At 47.2% G+C, this 18,960-nt stretch overlaps 1 protein-coding gene across 1 annotated transcript in view; it reads right to left on the reverse strand.

Moving 5' to 3' along the window:
* Positions 1-1,971: 1,971 nt before the first annotated feature.
* The window catches only part of PRKAR2A (protein kinase cAMP-dependent type II regulatory subunit alpha), a 41,766-nt gene continuing 24,777 nt past the window's right edge, over positions 1,972-18,960 (reverse strand). Inside the window, exons 4-11 of the mRNA XM_070391220.1 lie at positions 18,731-18,814; positions 16,839-16,945; positions 13,011-13,164; positions 9,875-9,976; positions 9,637-9,711; positions 8,465-8,530; positions 6,037-6,178; positions 1,972-5,575 (exon numbers count right to left, since the gene is read on the reverse strand). Coding sequence (XP_070247321.1) covers positions 5,442-5,575; positions 6,037-6,178; positions 8,465-8,530; positions 9,637-9,711; positions 9,875-9,976; positions 13,011-13,164; positions 16,839-16,945; positions 18,731-18,814 — 864 coding nt within the window. The 3' untranslated portion in view covers positions 1,972-5,441. The remainder of the gene's footprint in view (positions 5,576-6,036; positions 6,179-8,464; positions 8,531-9,636; positions 9,712-9,874; positions 9,977-13,010; positions 13,165-16,838; positions 16,946-18,730; positions 18,815-18,960) is intronic.

Below are 18,960 nucleotides of genomic sequence, written 5' to 3' on the forward strand. Positions count from 1 at the left end.
GGTGAGGATTACAAAAACAATCAATAAAAAAACCACCACATAAAATAACAACATAAAAAGCCACTCACTCTCCCGAGGCCACAGCAGCCCCCAGAGAGAAGAGCAGCATGGCCAAAGGCAACAACAGGCGTGGAGCCACGCTCATCCTTGAACTAGGAGCCTGGGGCTGCTGTCCGCGTCCGCCCAGAAAGACGGAGGGTAACAGCACTCGAGGAAGGGTCCAAGGCTGCTCAGTGGACCGCTGGACATCAGTCCTGCTGATCCCAGGGGTGTCAATAGTGTCAGAATGTCCACAGCAGGCATCGAGATTTGTTCACCAAACAAACGAGCTGAGCCAGACCTGACTTCTTGACATCCTAATTCAGAACCTAGTTAACATGGTCTGAATTCACAGCTGGTTGTCCAGTACCTTCCTGGTGGACACACGACAATTTGTTTGCATATCCCCCAATTAGGTAACAGTACACACTCCTGGACATCGTCTGTGATGGGGCATTTGTCTGCAGGGAGAATGAGTAAGGGGAGCAACATTCATACTTACCATGATGCCTTGTGAAACCACCATTTCCTTAACCACGTTGTGACTGTTTTAATTCTGTTGTTATAAAACTGATGCAATAAGACAGCTGAGGAGCCATTCAGGTAACTCTGGTAGAACAAATCTCTAGCTTCCTGGCACAACATACACAGGAAGCAAAACCTCATGCGACGTCCACTCCTTAGGGCGGAGACTGTGGACAACATGATCTTGAGACTGTCCTGGCATTTGTTTTTTACAAATTTTAAAGTTGATTTTAGAGAGAGATGGAGAAAGATTTGTTCCACTTATTTTTGCATTCATTGGTTGGTTCTTCTATGCGCCCTGACTGGGAATCAAAACCTTGGCACATCGGGACGATTCTCCAACCGACCTCCCCCGGGGCTGTCCTGGCATTTGTTTATTATTGTAATACATGTCTATTGATGTCAGAGAGGAAGGGAGCGGGAGAGAAATAGAAACATCAATGGTGAGAGAGAATCATGATCTGCTGCCTCCTGCACGCCCCACACTGGGGACCAAGCCTGAAACTGGGCCTGTGCCCTGACCAGGAATTGAACCGTGACCTCCTGGTTCAGAGGTTGATGTTTAACCACTGAGCCATGCCAGCCAGGCTGTCCTGACATTTCTTACCTGTTCATAGCAATACCACCACAAAACCCACAAAGGTCAAACCATATTTAAGTAATTAAAGTCTTGAAGCAAGGCCAGTTTGGCTTTGAGGGTTCAGCTACCAGTTTCTGGGGCCCCATGTGGGTATTTCGTAGGGACACCCACTATTTGGCCTTTGTACTGCCAGGTGTAGGTAAGATCAAACTGGAACACGGTTTTGTGGTAGAATGAGCTCCCTTTGGTGACCTGGAAATGACCTGTGGGTACAGTGGGCTATCAGTCATTGCTGGCTCTGGTAGCCACGCTGCAAGACAGAAATAAACAGCGTCACACAGAGGTGGCTCTGCTGGGCTCCATCGGGGAGCACATCTTCCTGGGCAAGGGATGTGCGGGTCCCCGGGCACACCATCCCCAGCAACTCAGAGCTGTGGTTCCTTTTGTGTGTCAACTTGACTAGGCCCTGGGGTGTCCAGGCATTTGGTCAAACATTATCTGGGAGTTTTCCGTAAGAGTGACTCGATGAGATTAACATTTAAATCAACAGAGTCTGTCTCCCCCAGGTAAGAGGGCATTTTCCGTCTGACTGCCTTGGAATCGGGACATCGGCTCTTCCTGGACATTGACCCGGGACAGCACTGTGAGCTGGTCCGTGGCACAGTGGGTGCTGACGTAGCAGCCAGGGCAGGGGCGGCACAGAGGTGAGGTGGGGCCCAGGGCACCGACCCAGCCTGGTCCCGGAGGCCAGGCCCCCTGCCAAATGACCGGGTGGCCCGGAGCCCTGGAGCGAGAGGACAAACACAGGACACGGCTGCACTGGAAAGTCAGACAGACCTGCGGCCTTTATTAACCAAGAGCCAAGCCACGCCCAGAGCTTCCTTTTCAAAAACCCAACCTTGTTTATGGCAAACAATGATTTAATTGTGTTCAATACCATAGAGCAAGAATCAATCACTGCCAATCACTTATTCTTCTAAGATTAAAACACAAGAGTAAAACGGTTTAAAATAAAATTCTTCCCAATGATTTAAAAATAATTCCCATTAAAAGACATTTCAAACACCATGTATAGACTCAGGACCAAAAAGAGACTTTAAGACATTTTTACCTTTGAGGTAGCACAACAATGCTAAATTAGATTTCTTTTATTACATTGAGCTTTTAAGAAAATAATGAATCTACCTTTTGCTCAAGGCGGGCGAAATGGTTTTCTGCAAATCCCCCAGGAGGTTAGTGACAGTTTTCTTTAAAAAACCCTTTTTAAGTATAAAGATAGCCCTACAGTGTGTAAAAGGAACCCCATGGAAGGCTGCTTCCCATAAAACAGACATTAGAATAGTCGAGGAACGTCAGCAGTCAAGACAGGAGGAGTAAGAGGTAACTGTAGTGAGAGCGCAAAACAACTTGTATCTTGGCAAGATTGGTTTACAAGTGCATGTCAAGAACAAAAATTCCAACTGAAAACAAAAGATAAAAGATGACATTCATGGGTCTTTTTCTCTGTGCAAAAATGCTCTTGCAATGTTTCTAAGGGAGAGAGGGTTGTTGGTACACTGACACGACATGGCCATGCTGGGTGCCCTCACTGGGTGCTCTGCCGTGGCGAGAACCTGGGTGGTAAGAGAGGAACACCACCTCTGGCTGGAGGACCATTTCTTGCCACTTCTCTGCCCAATTTGCTCATTAAACTGCTCAAACCTCCGCCCTGGATTCTGAGTGTCCACAGCAATGACATGTGAGGACATCGAGCAGACGGTCGGGACAGGTGGACCTTCCTTCAGAGAGCGGGGGTGTCACACTGGGGCCAGAAGGAAGGATAATACTGCGCCTCAAGGCTCTCGGGACATTCTCCACACCCAAAACCCATGAACAAAGGGATCATTTCCCAACACACGCTCTGCCCCCTGAGGCTCAACCATCAGCGAAGGCCTTGCCTGGCAAGCGTGGGCCCCGGAGCCAGGGCTGAACCTGTCTACCACCTGATTCCCATGCTGCACTGAGTCTGGGACACTCGGGTTCCTGGCACCTTGGTCATGGCTCTGTCCCATTTCACTCACGCTGGTCCCTTTAAAGTCTCCCTCCTTCAAGCCAGACCGCTAAGGGCCCTGTGTGCAGTGAGGGGCTAGACTGGTGACCCATGTGGCAATCTGTGATTGGAGCAGGGGACTTAGCCCTGATGAGCCCTACAAAACACCCATCGCGAGCGAGCCGGGGTCCAAGAGGCTTTTGTGAGGGGAAGACTGCACTGGGACGGGCAAGGGGGCAGGACGAGAAGGCCCTCCCCAGCAGCCTGAAGGAGCGACTCCGGCATGGAGGTCACAGTGCCCTGGCTCATGTTGGCATGGCGGGTGGGGGTGCAGAGAGGCGTCTGCTCAGTGTTTAACAGAGTCCTGACATAGTCTGGGGCCAGACTTCTGTGTCACTCCTGAAGCCCAATGTACCTGTTACCTTTGCAAGACACTGGCGTGGTGTGGTTCTTGTCAGCTAACGTGCAAGATCCGCTTTCTTAACTTATTTGCTACGAAAGCAACCCCACAGAAAAGAGCCACCGTGAAAGGTCATGAGGAAAACCACGCAGCTTCCCACGCGAGCTGCCCGTGGTGGGGTATTAGCTGCAACCTTTCGGGATCCCGAGGGCGGCAATGCAGGCGACCAGGGCAGCTGGAAAAGCGCCTGCTGCTCCCACCCCCGGAGCACGGGCCGGGCTGTGAGCCACCACTGGGGCTCTCGTGACCGCACCGCCTGGAAACGCAGCGTATGGCTCCTGTGGCCTGGAAGGCTCCACGCGGCTCCGTCAGTGTCCGCAGTAAGGACGACGAAAGCCCCAGCATGTCACCTCCGAGGGCCCCACTGAGTTAGACAAGCTTTAAAAAAATCATATTGGAAAGGGCCTCTTGATTTAATATAAACTTGGCTACAATGCAAATTTCACACTGCTCTTAGGATCGCTTCTAGCATCTGTTTTTAAGCCATTCTGAAGAAAAAATTTCATTCTGAAATATATCTAGTTGGTTAGGATAATTCATCAGAATTCTACCTGATATGATTAAAAGGTTTAAAAAGTTTTAAAATACAAGCCAAATTACTTTCCTTTGGGATCAACAACTGAAACCCCAAATATCCTAATATCTTAATTAGAAAGGCCTTCGCAGTAATTCTATAAAATTGAAAATGATGCCGAGTTTTGAAAACTAACAAAGAGTTGATCTTTAGAATAAAAGCCTGAGTCAGCTGACAAACTGATATATGTGAATGTATCCAAGGGGAATTCCTAAATAGAGAAATATTGTTTTAATTTCAAAAAATAGCTGCTGCTTCTTTTAAAGAGTTTAAAAATGGACGGTTAACAGCGAAGCGAGGTGGTGTTGGAGCAGAAGGCAAGGCTCTTTGCAGTACCACCTCCTGCTGGCACCCTGCCGAGCCAGGAGAGGCACCTGGCAACTGGGGTGGCAGGAATTATCCAGGAAAGTGATGGGTCAGATAAAGTGATGGCACCTCCAGACCCCGGCTCCTTATAAACGGACAGCAATTTATTCATGCAAACTGCAGAGATTAAACAAAACCAAATCTAGAAGAACTCCCCCTCCACAACCCAGAAAACTTTCCCTCTGCTACCTGAAGAAAGTGCCACACCCAAAGGTTCTGCTCTAACATGGGCCCCAAGGACCAGTCAGCGTGCTTGGTGCTGACCCGCTGGGCCCGGGCAGGGCCGTCCCCCGAGCATCACTGCGAGTTGGGAGGCAGCTGTCACGTGTGCAGCTCTCAGCAGACGGAGCAATGCCACAGGACCGCAGGCCTCCGTCTTACTGCCAGCATTTCCCACTGTAAAACCAAAGGCTACAATTGTGAACACAGGTGGACTCCTCAAAGGGCACACGAGATGGAAGGCTGCAGTGTTCCTCCCTTGAGAAAGGCCGGGCGAGGCCGTGGACAGTTATGCGACAGGCTGCGCAGACCTGTGCTAACTTCCTAGAGCAACAGCAGCAGCAGGAGAGGAAAGGGAGACGTGACACTTTGGACTTTGTATCAGGCACTTAATTGTTGGAGAGACATGCCATTTGGAACCAAAGATGTGAAACTGGGTTGGAGTACTCATCACAAGTCTAATAATAGGCTTTCAGAGCAAAGTGGAGGTGGGGGTTGAACCTCTACCCTCCTTTCGTGCTGACTTTCAAGTTTCCTAAACGCCCGTGGCCACAGCCACGGCAGCAGCAGTTCTGTGGCGTCTGCTGTGTGTGTCCTGTGGCTGACGGGAGGTCTCGGGGTCACGCTGAGAAGACTGCGGGCAGCACACCTACTGCCCAGGATCGCCGAGATCCAGGCTGGAGCCAAACATCTTCACCAGCTGCTCCTCGTAGTGGGAGATGTTCCTCTTCATGATGTCCATGCAGGGCCCCAGCAGCCTCTCGAATGCTTGCACATCCATAACTACGTTGCAGGAGAGAGAGGAGGGAGATAATGAATTCCAGACCAACGACTCAAAGCCGTTTCCTTCCTGCAAACCTCTTCTTCACACACACGTTTACGTGACAGGGCTTAGCCGGGGGCACTAAGCGCTTGGGAAAGAAGGGGCGCTTCTACATGAGCACAGCAGGCGGTGTCACGGGTCTGAGACTTTGCGGAGCCCAGCAGCTGCTGCTCTCTGCCCCACAGCCCTGGACACCTCACACTCTGGTCCATCCCAGCCTCTCAGGGGCAGCCTGTCTTGTCCACAGGCGATGTCAGTGCCCAGAAATGTTGGTGAGGAGAAAATAGCCACTCATTTCTGGTTGGTCACACTAAACTGCCCCAGCCTAGATGCAAGAACCGGATTTAAGCCAAAGCTTGCTGATGAGAAAAAAGCACTGCATGTGAGAAAAGAAGTATTCATGCATAAGGAGTGTTCTTACCTAAGCATTTGACGTCTCCCACAGCATAAGCAGAAGCAGCTCTGGGCTTGTTGGTCACCAGGGCAAGCTCTCCAAAGTACTGTCCCTTATGGCAGCGGGCAATCTCCACCTCCTGGTTGCCACCCTCCTTGTTGACTTTAGTCTGGAGCAGGAAGAGAGCACGACCCGCTGACTCCAGAGTCACAGTGGGCGTGTCCAGTTGCACACACTTAATCCCCCTCTTCCTAGAGCAACAAATTACTGAGAAATGCACTTTGCCGGGACCCCAGCTGTACCAGGGGAACTGCATGGGCTGTGTCAGTGGCTTGGCTTTCACCTGGGACCTCCTGAGTCCCATACCTCTCAGGTAATAGCTGAACAGCAAGAGGTAAGGCACAGGCCATTTCCTTTTGAATGTTTATATATATTATTATTATATACTTCACATTAATATGTTATAAGCAATTATAACATAGTTAACATGGTATGTATAACATACTATGTTACAATTATATATAATTAATTATATATAACATCATCATTATAGTATATTATATAATTAATAATATATGCTATTATAATGTTAATATGCATTAACATATAATAACAGATATATTTTACACTCATATATGAATCCTCTTGGTTTGCTAGATGCTGGCTTCCCTGGCACGGGGGGAAGAGCATCTCACCAGTTCTCTCTAAACGCCATGCTTTCCTCAGGGAGGGGGTCCCGTCCTGGGCTGCTGTTTCTGAGTGGAGACCGGACTTTCCAGGTCACACTGTGCGGTGCCAGCTTTCTTGTTGGTATTGCCTACTTCTTAAGTTAGTGTCCCCTCCCACGTTTTTTTAAAAGAAGAATTAAGTAACTAAATATTTTAAAAAATAATGTCTGACCTTAAAATTCAGTGGTTTAACTCTGTATTAAGAAATCAAACAGGCCAAAACCGGTTTGGCTCAGTGGATAGAGCGTCGGCCTGCAGACTGAAAGGTCCCAGGTTCGATTCCGGTCAAGGGCACGTACTTGGGTTGCGGGCACATCCCCAGTAGGAGATGTGCAGGAGGCAGCTGATCGATGTTTCTCTCTCATCGATGTTTCTAACTCTCTATCTCTCTCCCTTCCTCTCTGTAAAAAATCAATAAAATATATTAAAAAAAAAAAAAAAAAAAAAGAAATCAAACAAGTTGTAATCCATGCTTATCAGGTTACTGAAAAGAATGAATAATGTACTATATGTACTTAATATCTAGAGTTTCCTTCTTTAAAGAAAGAAATCCCTCTGCTGAACTAAGCAATAACTTGTTCAAGTAAACAATTATTTAGAATTTTTAGTAAGAATTAGTCTCAAATCTCTAAGAGAAACTCTATGTTACGGGTAGATAGATGGTTTTTGAGGGTTTATTCAGAAAAATAAAAGTGCCACACGAGCTTACACGGCTTGACCACCTTTCCACACTCCTGCCCTGACCTGTTTGCTCTTATGTCAACCTGCCCCATTCACGCCAACGCTCTTTCCTGTGTCTGTAGCAACCTCTGGGAGTACAGACATGTCTCTTTCCTGGAACAGCACTTGCTGCACGGTCACCCCAATAGCAGAGCCCTCTGGGTCTGTGACAGTGCAGATGCTGTTCAGCGGGTTGGGACAGAGCCCAAGCCCCTGCATTCCCTCAGGGCCACAGTGCTGCTGTCCCCACTGCTGTGTGGCGGTGAACACCTGAGAAATGCAGACATGGGTGAGCAGCCCTGCACTGTGAATGAAGGACACAGAAGCTTCCAACCATTGCTTCATGGGGAACAGCAGGTCTGTTTTAAGTTAGGGATCAAGCCATCTGCTAAGCAATCATCGTAATTTTCTTTCTTTCTTTCTCCGTTCTGAGCGTTTAATGAAGATGTTTTCCAGAGGCTTCCTACCAGGCTGATAGTAATAGGTATAACTCACTACGTGAACAAATTCTATATTCTTCAAAACAATGGGAACAGGGACATCTGGTGATGGTGTATTTATGGTGAGATCACTCTCCCTCCTACAGTCCTGGGTCTCTAGGTCTCCCTGCCCATCAAACAACCAGGATAACGATCGTCCTGGAGACCCCCGCCCCCCACAAAGGAAGCTCTCTGCATGTCCAACACCTACATGTACTTCTTAACTGTATAATCCCACCCATCTTCCATGAGGATGTTTATTTCTATGGATTTATAGGGCAATGTTTCTCATATCGTTGATTACACAGCAGAGGCAAAGGCAACAGGGACAAGAAGAAATACGCTGAGTCCCCACCAATGGACAGGCCTGAACAGGAGTCTCTGTCGGTCACACACCTTCCCTACCAATGAGGGTGTTGGCACACTGACCACACTTCACATCATGTAAAGCAAACAGCTGCTTTCTGTGCATACCCCTGGCATCTGGGTCTTCCCTGGAATAACTTGCATCGTCACACGTCAACTCACCTTGCTTTTAATCAAGATGCTCACTTCACCAGACTCTATAATGTAAAAGCTATCAGCCTTTTCACCCTGAAACGGAAAGGAGGTCAGGTACATAAGCACTGAAGAGGGGCACAGAAGTCGGTCATTTGTTATTGCCTGAGCTCTGATTTGATTTCTTTTCCAACCTACAAGTCAATCAATGGCTAAAAATCCAGAACAAAATGAGAGGATCCTGATGACGGGATGTCAGTCCGATGTAACCGACACACATTTCCTGACAGGGAATAGTCCCAGCTTCCTCCACGACGGTGCCCAGGCTGCCGCTGCACAGAGCACCGGTTTCCTTACTGCTCAGGCCGGCTCACTATGAAGCCTGTGACAAGGGATCAGCAGCCGAGGCTGCTCCAGGCAACGTCAGGGCGACTCCTGGCCACCCTGGGTCATGGAGCCCCATGTAACTGACCAAATGCAGCCTCTGACAGCATGGATCTGGTGGGGGCCTCGTTGTGGTGAGGAGGGTGTTTTGATGTGGCCTAATGTCATCCTTTGAGCCTCAGGCTTTTCTTTTGCTTGTTTTGACTTTAACCCACTTCCCTGAACTAGTCATTCAGGTTGTTCAACAAATAATTACGGGCTCACTCTGTGCCAGGCACTGTTCTAGCCCAGGAATGTGAGAAACATCAGTGGACAAAGCAAATATCCCTGCCCTTGTGCAGCTTAGAGTCTGGTAGCATGAACTGTAAACAATCACCACAGTAATCAGTAAGTTATGCTGTTGTGTTGGGAGGCGGCAAGTGCTACAGGAAAAAGGTGAGCAGGGACTGTGGAGGCCGACGGAGGAGATGGCTACAGGACCGACAGCCTCACTGAGAAGGTGAGGTTAGTGCACAGGCTGGGAGGAGGGGAGAGGTAGGCAAGCAGATATGGGAGAAGGTGAAGGGCACAGCTTTTCGACCTTCCCCAGGTTTTGGCAGCCACAAATGAAGCTTAGAGCGAAAAGAAAACGACAACCCGGAAGAACCAATACCAGAAGCCAAGGAAGGCGGTGGAGGCCGCAGCCGGGCATGCCAGCGAGAGGCACATCCAGGGCTCCAGAGGGGCTGCAGCAAGTGGGCCCCGCACCGTGCACCTTGAGCTCCCAAACGTGAGCGGAAAGCGCTGCCCGAGGCCTTGCCGCGGCGACTCGGCCTCACCTGAGCGATGATGCGCTCTCCGTCCTTATAGGCCTTCTCTCCTATCACATCCACAATCTTCATTCGCTCTGACACCTGGAACAATACTCACACGTTACAAGGAACAGACCTCAACTAAGTCACAGAATATCTGCACAGCACAGAAACGAGAAGAGCTTGATGTGACACCTCAACAACAGAAGAGTTTTAATCGCTTCTCCTAAGCCCCCGTAAAGAGTCATATTCAAATGAACGTTACCTCTAGTGACTTAAGGAGGGGCACAGATTCAAGAAATGATTCGTACGTCTTCCGTTTTTGTGCATTGTTTTTCACTATGATTCTTCTAAAAGTCCCCCGGTCCTACAAGAAAGAATATGAAAATTTTGGTAAATGCTTGTGTAAGAGAACACCTCTGCTTTCACTAACCGGACCACAGCAAATATTCCGACTATGAAAGGTACTAAGGCAGATACTTCAATCTGAGAAAAAGCTGTAGCCTGAGCCAGAAAGATGTCTCACTTGTTGCTTGCTATAGGCGCCACCTATGGGTCAGAAATAGAATATCAAGTGAAAACTCCCCAACATTTGTGAGCTTACAGCCTGTCGCTGCTCAATGTGAAAGGATGCACCTTAAGAAAAAGGAGATGAAACAATCAGATGGCTTTTGCCCTCAAGGACTTTACAATCTCAATGAGACAATACAAAACAGATAGTTATAAATATAAATCTGTCTGGGACCTGAAGGAGGGGTAGAATTTAAATAGAGAGACGGGAGGAAGTTCAGGGTGGAAGGCAGGCACGTGGACGGTACCTTGGCCCACTAAGTCATGGATTCACACGTGGGAGACTGTTAGCCAGAGCGATAGCCAGGCACCTCTCAGGTGTGTGAGGAGGGACATGCAGCCAGGAGAATGTTGATTGATTCGTTTTAGGCTTCTAAAAGTCACACGGTTATTTGTACCTAAGTGAATTGTAGTTTTCTTCTACCTCAGGCTGTCAGTCATGGAAAACACATTGGGGTTGGGGAGAACAGTGAGGACACCCTGAGGCTGGCAGGGTGAAAACCAGCAGGAAGCTAAAGGCATGTGAAGCTGTAGGTTTGCTGTTTTACTCCGATTTCGTTAAGTACCGAAGTCCCACGCCCGATCCCTTGCTGTGTTTGCTCTGCCTTATAGACGTCACCTACTGCACCCGACAGGCCTCCCGTGAACCATGCAGGCTCCCACCCTCCCTCCCTAAAGGGCTGTACAAATAGAACCTGCTCACCAGCACGGTCTGGTCGTTAACCGTCTGATTGCTATAATGGCTGCATTACATGCCACTCCTTTTTTGATGTCCACGGTTAGAAATATATCATTTAAAATGTTACTTTTATACTTTGGAATATTACTTCATTATCTTTAGAATTCAGTTTCTACATGTTTTCTGGGCCAATCTAGGCCAAGAGTGCTGTGGAAAGAGAACAATCCAGACTGTTCTGGAAAATAGGAATTAAAAAGTTCCCTTCCTTGTGTTTGAGTAGGCATGTCCAAAACAACAACATTTTAAAGGATCTATCGATAATGGACTGTTAGAGGTCACTACAACGGCAACAGCAAGCTATTCCAGCTGAAGAAGAAACAGCTGATACCTTCTCAGCGACTTCATTCACGTCCCACCCCTTCCACGCCTGCTTTCACACTTCCCAGAACTCCATGCTGTGCAAGGCCCTTCCTGCCACACATCCACCAGCTTCCAGGGCCTTCCAAAGGTGGACACACACACACACACACACACACACACACACACGCCCCTGTGCAGTGGCCGCTCAGAGTCAAGCAAACAGCCCTGAGGATCAAGAGAGAAAGAACCGCAGCCCTCCTGCCTGTGAGCGCATGGGGAGTTCCTACCGCCTGGCCCGGAGTCCTCAAGTCCTCCCCGGACTGCTGAGACCCAGCCAGCGCCTTCTCCTTCCACCTCCAGAATCTCCCTGCTTGTTGGTTGTGTGACATGTAGAGTTTTTTAGTTTAAGAGATAAGAATATTGAGGAATAGGGTTATTCCACATCGGCCTAGACCAGCAGTTAGCATCAATGCATTTTATTTTATTTACTAAATTATTTAAATCTTCACCTAAGGATATGTTTTTATTGATTTTAGAAAGGAAGGAAGGGGGGTGGGGGAGAGAGAGAGAGAGAGATAAGTCGGTTACCGCCCATACTCACCCGGATCAGGGATCAAACTGAAAACCGGGGTATGTGCCCTGACTGGGAATTGAACCTGCTACCTTTTGCTGTACAGGACGATGCTCCACCCACCCAACCGACCGAGCTACACCAGCCAGGGCAACACCAGTGCATTTTGTAACAGAGTTTACTTCCCCGCATTACTTATTGATCCTTCCTGAGTTTCCCAACCACTGAGTCCCAAAGTGTGTGATCAATTCTGAAGCCATTCTATCACTCATCTCTCAGGAGCATTCTTATTTTCTTAAGTCACAGTAAAGTGCTCTATTATGTCTTTAAAATGTGATTTCAAAAAACATTATTTCATTTGAGGAAATATGTTGATAATTCTAGGTATACATTTAATTCTGCTTGTAAAGTAAATAGAAACAAATTATAGAAGCCAATGTTTTAAAAGTGAAATATGACATTTGTACAAGAGAATATTTTGTTAAGAAGGAAGAGAGGCCCAGTTGGCATGGCTCAGGGGTTGAGCGTCGACCTAGGAACCAGGAGGTCATGGTTCGATTCCTGGTCAGGGCACAGGCCCGGGTTGCGGGCTCGATCCCCACTGGGGCATGCGGGAGGCCGCTAATGATTCTCTCTCATCAATGATCCCCCCCCCCCTTCCTCTCTGAATCAATAAAATATATATTTTTTTAAAAAGGAAGAGAGTTATATATTTTGAAGGAAGGTAGGTCATGTACATAAAGGACATTTTAGGAAAGTTCTCTTTCCCAAAATATGGCCATCAGCCTTTCCAGTCATCTAAATCTATTGGATACTGGCATGGACCAATGCACAAGTAGATGGCTGAACAGAGAGCAAAGTTAGTGCTGGAGCTAGAGATGCGAAATGCTGCGGGCAGAGCTTTCCATGGCTCCTTTTGCTAGGCTGTCTCCAGTATAGAAAGCTGTCCCTGCTCTCCTTCTACTTGTCTCAAAAAAATCAACAGAAAATGTGACAAGAGCTGACAGGACTGCAAGGGCATAAGCCCGTCACTGCCCTGTGACTTGGAGTAAATGGTTTACTGACAAACCCCTTTAGAGAAACGGAGAATACACTGGTACCAGGCCTTCCACAATGTCTCAGACAACTTGCCATAAAACGCAGGGAGCATCCACACCAAGGACAGAAACCAGGAGCAGAGGGACCCACACTGGGCCACGCAGGGAACCTGTCTCTACTCACCAGCGCCCACAGGGCGCCCTCCGAAGTGGCCACGATGGTAGCCGCCCGCGGGGTGTTGTACATCAGAGCGAGTTCTCCAAAACTTCCACGGTTGTCATACTGACCAACAGCGCGGGTCTGATCATCTTTTGTTACTAAAATATCATAAGTTCCCCTGAAAGTATAATAAGAAACAATTTCACTTATTAATTCTAACAATAAGTGTAAGAATGGTAGCCGAAACCGGTTTGGCTCAGTGGATAGAGCGTCGGCCTGCGGACTGAAAGGTCCCAGGTTTGATTCCGGTCAAGGGCATGTACCTGGGTTGCGGGCACATCCCCAGTAGGAGATGTGCAGGAGGCAGCTGGTCGATGTTTCTCTCTCATCGATGTTTCTAACTCTCTATCTCTCTCCCTTCCTCTCTGTAAAAAATCAATAAAAAATATATTTAAAAAAAAAAAAAAAAAAAAAAAAAAAAAAAAAGTGTAAGAATGGTAGGTAGTATAAGAACAGAAGGTACGTAAGATAGAAAACATTGTAATAGGGGATTCCCAACAGATCTTTGCATTTGGACTTTGTAGTCTCTGACCTTGCTAAACTCAACTAGTAGCTTTTTGGTAGCACTGTTCTACACTCTAGAACAGCCGTGGGCAAACTACGGCCCGAGGGACGGATCCGGCCCGTTTGAAATGAATAAAACTAAAAAAAAAAAAGACCGTACCCTTTTATGTAATGATGTTTACTTTGAATTTATATTAGTTCACACAAACACTCCATCCATGCTTTTGTTCCAGCCCTCCGGTCCAGTTTAAGAACCCATTGTGGCCCTCGAGTCAAAAAGTTTGCCCACCCCTGCTCTAGAATCTAGAGGGTCGTGTCATCCGCAAACAGGGTTCTGTTCCCTTTCCAATCTACATGCCCGCCCACCTGCCCTCCCTCCCTTTTCCTTTTCCTTATTGCACTGGCTAGGACCTACATACAATATGAAGGAGAAGTGATGAGAACAGACATCCTTGTTTTGTTCTCTTTTGTTTAAAGGTAAAACACTCAATCTTTCACCTTTAAGCATGATGTTAGTTATAGGTTTTTAAAAATGCCTTTAATCAGGTTGGAGAAAAGTCCTTTCTGATCCTAGTTGTGGAGATTTTTAAAAATATATTTATCTTTAAAAATATATTTTTATTGATTTCAGAGAAGAGAGAGGGAGAAAGAGATAGAAACATCAGTGATGAGAGAGAATCATTGATCGGCTGCCTTCTGCACGCCTCACACTGAGGATCGAGCCCACAACCCAGGCGTGTGCCCCGACCGGGAATCGAACTGTGACCTCCTGGTTCATAGGTCAATGCTCAACCACTGAGCTATGCCAGTTGGGCTGTGGAGAGTTTTTGATCAAGAAAAGGTGTTGAGCCCTAACCGGTTTGGCTCAGTGGATAGAGCGTCGGCCTGCGGACTCAAGGGTCCCAGGTTCGATTCCGGTCAAGGGCATGTACCTTGGTTGTGGGCATATACCCAGTGGGGAGTGTGCAGGAGGCAGCTGGTCGATGTTTCTCTCTCATCGATGTTTCTAACTCTCTATCCTTCTCCCTTCCTCTCTGTAAAAAAATCAATAGAATATATTAACACATTTTGTACCGCTCAGGAGTTTTCTCGTGTTTCGCGCCATCTGTTAAGGACCGATCACGAGAGTTCTCGTTTTTCACGCCCATGGAAAAAGGAGCGGATCTAGATACTTATGTAAATTTTGTTTGGTCCCTCTTCATAGAGGAAAATGTTTTACGCAGGACCATACATTAAAAAAGTACTAGGAACTTTAATTGTTTAATTGTTTTTGTAAATAAAAATGTTATAATTATTGAAAAACAACACCTAAAGTGCATTATGATGATTTAAATAACGTGCAGTTTGCCCAAAAACGTGCGGTCCCTGGCGTATGTCTTAAGAGATTTCTATGCGGTACGCAATGTGTTAAAAAAAAAAGAAAAGAAAAGGTGTCGAATTTTGTCAAATGCTTTTCCTGCAGGCACTGAAATGATTGCATGGGTTGTCTTTCAGTCTGTTGAAAACTAGGATGTAGAACTGATTAAAGTAAAAACAAACAAACAAACAAAAAAACAAATACAATTTCTCTGTTGACTGATAATAATTGCTGAATAAAATATTCAGAAATGACAAGCATTTGGAGAAATATACCAAATATACTCTCTCAATATACCACTGAGGCGAATGTAAATGTTTCAAATTTTCTGCAAGATAATGAACAACATATAGCAAATTGCTTAAGAGACCTATTGGCATAGCAATTCCATTTCTAGAGAGAATTCTAAAGAATATAATCAAAGACACTGAAAAATATTTAATTATAGGGATGCTCACCAGGTAATATTTTAACAGCAAAAATTACAATTTAATCTGCTGACAATCGGGGATAGCTCAAATACATGTCTATGTTCACATTTTATAGCCAATATAAACGATGACATAGAACACTACCGCATCTCCCGGCAAACTACTTAAAATCAGGCCACACAACCATGTGTGACCCAACAACACAGCATGCTTAGGTGGATGTGACAGTCAGCTCCACTCCGGTGTTGGCCTGTCTCATGCTCAAGCCCTGCCCTACCGTCTGCCTTCCTCCTCTCCCTGGCAGCTGGGAGGGCCGAGAGGAAAGCCTTGTGCTCCCTCCTCTGGCAAGTGCCAGCCCCACCGAAGAGCGCCTCCCCAGCCCCACCTTCTAACCCCATGAAATTCCAAGCCGGCGCTTCTCAGAGTCGTTTTTGGACTTCCTGGGGGCTTGCCTTGCTCTCCCTAAAAAGCTTCATTATGCGAGTAAGAAACCTTTCTTTCTTTTTCTTTTTTTAAATATATTTTATTGATTTCTTACAGAGAGGAAGGGAGAGGGAAAGAGAGCTAGAAACATTGACGAGAGAGAAACATTGATCAGCTGCCTCCTGCACACTTCCTACCGGGTCTGTGCCTGCAACCAAGGTACATGGCCTTGACCGGAATTGAACCTGGAACCCTTGAGTCCGCAGGCAGGCGCTCTATCCATTGAGCCAAACCAGTTAGGGCTTTTTTCTTTTTTTTTTAAACATGACCCTCACTCTTTTTTAAAGTTTGTTTTGCTTTATTGCTTTTTAGAGAGAGATGGAAGGGAGAGGGATAGAGATAGAAACGTGGATGAGAGAGAAATATCAATCAGCTGCCCCTGCATGTCCCCTATTGGAAATGGGCCCACAATTTGGGATTGAAAGATACGGATGATGACACAGCATCACAGCTATTCTTCAGGAAATCAGTTCCCTTGAACACTGGCAAATAAAATGTTTAAAAAGCACATCCTGTCGCCCTCGCCGGTTTGGCTCAGCGGGTAGAGCATCGGCCTGAGGACCAAAGGGTCCCGGGTTCAATTCCAGTCAAGGGCACATACCTTGGTTGCAGGCTCCTCCCTGGCTTGGGCCCTAGTCGGAGCTCGTACAGGAGGCAACCAATTGATGTGTTTCTCTCACATAGAGGTTTCTCTCAGTCTTTCCCTCTCTTCCACTCTCTAAAAATCAATGGAAAATTATCCTTGGGTGAGGGTTAAAAATAATAATAAATAAATAAAATAAAGCAGCACATCTCGCCTTACTGAAAGGAGACTTTCTACCGTACACAGTGGCCACCCAAGCTGGATGCACCGAGGACTCGGGCAGCAGGAGAGGAGGGAGGCGGTGGACAGAGGTGGGCACGCGTGGGGAGCTAGTTCTGCCTCCGTCCTCTCTGAGCGGAACAAGCACAGGGGGCAGCACTGTCCTCAGTCGGTAGGGTAGGTGCAGCCGCACCCCTGCAAAGCCCATCGCCTACCGTTCTATGACATAGAAGTTATCTCCGTCATCTCCTTGGTCAATAACATGCTCATCAGCTTTCACTATCTTTTCAAACATGGCATCGAGGATTTCAGAGAGCTGCTCCTGCAGGTGCGCACGGGAGAAAAGACAGCTGTTACATTTGCTTGGGCGGGGGGGGGGGGGGGGGTGGCGATGCTTATTCAGCTTGTGATTATGGAGTGAAGCCCCCAAATCAGACCATTCCCCTCTTCAAGCAGAAGCTGAAGGCGGTCTGAAACGAGTGCTCTCCTGTGACCATTCAGCTTTGTCCCTCCATGTACACAGCGCACTTGCTGAGTGTTAATTTAAGCAAAAACAGGCATCTAAATCGTGGTGCCCCATTCTCCCAGCTCCACCCACAGGACTGCTGCTGGCCTTGATGGCTCCACTATGTTATGTGTAAAGTCATATGACATCACCTTCGTATAGGTGCTAATTTAACAGGATCATCAGATCTAAGGGGCTGGCATGGCGTTAGAAGAAGCTACTTTTGGAGCTGCTCTGACTGGCCAAGCACATCACTTCACCTCTCTGAGCCTCAGTTTTTTCATATGTATAAAGTGGCTTAATAGTTCCTAGCTTATCAATTTTTTATGCCTAGAGGAAAAAAAATCTAAGGAAAGTACTACCTAACGGGAACTCAATAAATGAGATCTACTACCAGACAGCTAATACTGCTTCAATCATTTCTTTACAACACATATAACTACTTACCTGCCAATATTACCTGCCAAAACCAGGTCACTGTACCAATAAGTATAACGGAAACAAAGCAATGCTGTTAAATTCTAACAAAGCCTTGGTCAGAGTCGGGCCTCTGTCAGACAGGGAGATCAGTGACTGCTGGGGGCACTAAAGAATACCAGCTTCGACTCAAAGAAAGTCGTTCTCTTTGGAGGCATGTGGACTGAACGCCTGGCCAGGAAATAACTTTACTGCTGAATAATTTCGTGTAATTTACTATGTCAGTGTGACCATGCCATGCTACCTAAAATAACTGAGTATCACCAAAAGGCATCTCTTTAGTCCCACAGCTCCAGTGTGCTGATACTGTACAAGCTGACAGATGCTAACAAGGCAGGCTTGCGGTGACCACACAGCTAGCAAACAGAGTGCTTCCCCAGGGCTGAGTGACTCCTCTGACTGATAATCACAGATTCCCAGGGAGGGCTGTGGGAGTGTCTTCAGAAGACTTATGTGCAGGAGCTGGGTGGTACAGAATTCTAATCCCATCCTTCCTGTGTCTTCATACCCGGGGGTTCCCCAGTGGGCCGAGCATCTCAGCCATTCATGTGGCTCTCAAAGTAGAGAAGATACAGGAAAATGGCTCTTTGTCTTCAGGAGGTGGTCCTGCTCTCTGTCTCCACAAGGCAGGGAAGAGAAGCCCACACGGAGATCCCTACGCTCGGGCCCTGAAGATCCTCACACTCTGCGTGGTCCCGGCCCGAGTCTCAGTGAGAAGTAACCCCCGGAGGGCCCACCTAAGTCTGAGAAGAGTCGCACACTCCTGTGGGTTCGCTGGTGCTGACGAAGAGGACGCCACTCTGGTATCTTTGAAGAAATTACCCTGGAAGGTGAGTCGGGACCTTCAAACTAAGCCCAGGCCATGTGAACCTGAGCATTTCCTTCTTACACGACCAAACTGCACGCCTCCAAGGGAACTGCCCTGGAGAGTGTCAAAGCAATCCCAAGAAATAAAGCCATCTGAAAGGCTCCCGTGGTTACGGTGGTCAACACAGTACAAACATGTGGAAGTGAGGCGCATCTCGAGCTTATGCCTCACATGGCTGCAGCTAAGACACTGAAAACCAGTTAAATGATAAAGAGGAAAAAGCCAGAAGACAAGAACATTTTTAAAATCAATGTTACCTGGTCAAGATTTCTGAAAAGGAGAATATCTTTGCAAGCTTCCTGAAGTCTGCATCTCTGTTCATCGCTTTTAGGATGAATCACCTGCCAATACAAACAAAGCCAAGGAAATGTGAAGTTCCGCTTTAAAGTCTCACTTTACTTACAAATTGGCATATTCTCTCTCCTAAAAAGCGGGAGTGTGACGAGCATGTTTACTCTAACTTTAATTCCACACAAATACCAAGCAG

The sequence above is a fragment of the Myotis yumanensis genome, unplaced genomic scaffold, assembly GCF_028538775.1.
Source record: "Myotis yumanensis isolate MYYU_CA2020_CCGP unplaced genomic scaffold, mMyoYum1.0.hap1 SCAF_14, whole genome shotgun sequence".
NCBI lineage: Eukaryota > Metazoa > Chordata > Mammalia > Chiroptera > Vespertilionidae > Myotis > Myotis yumanensis.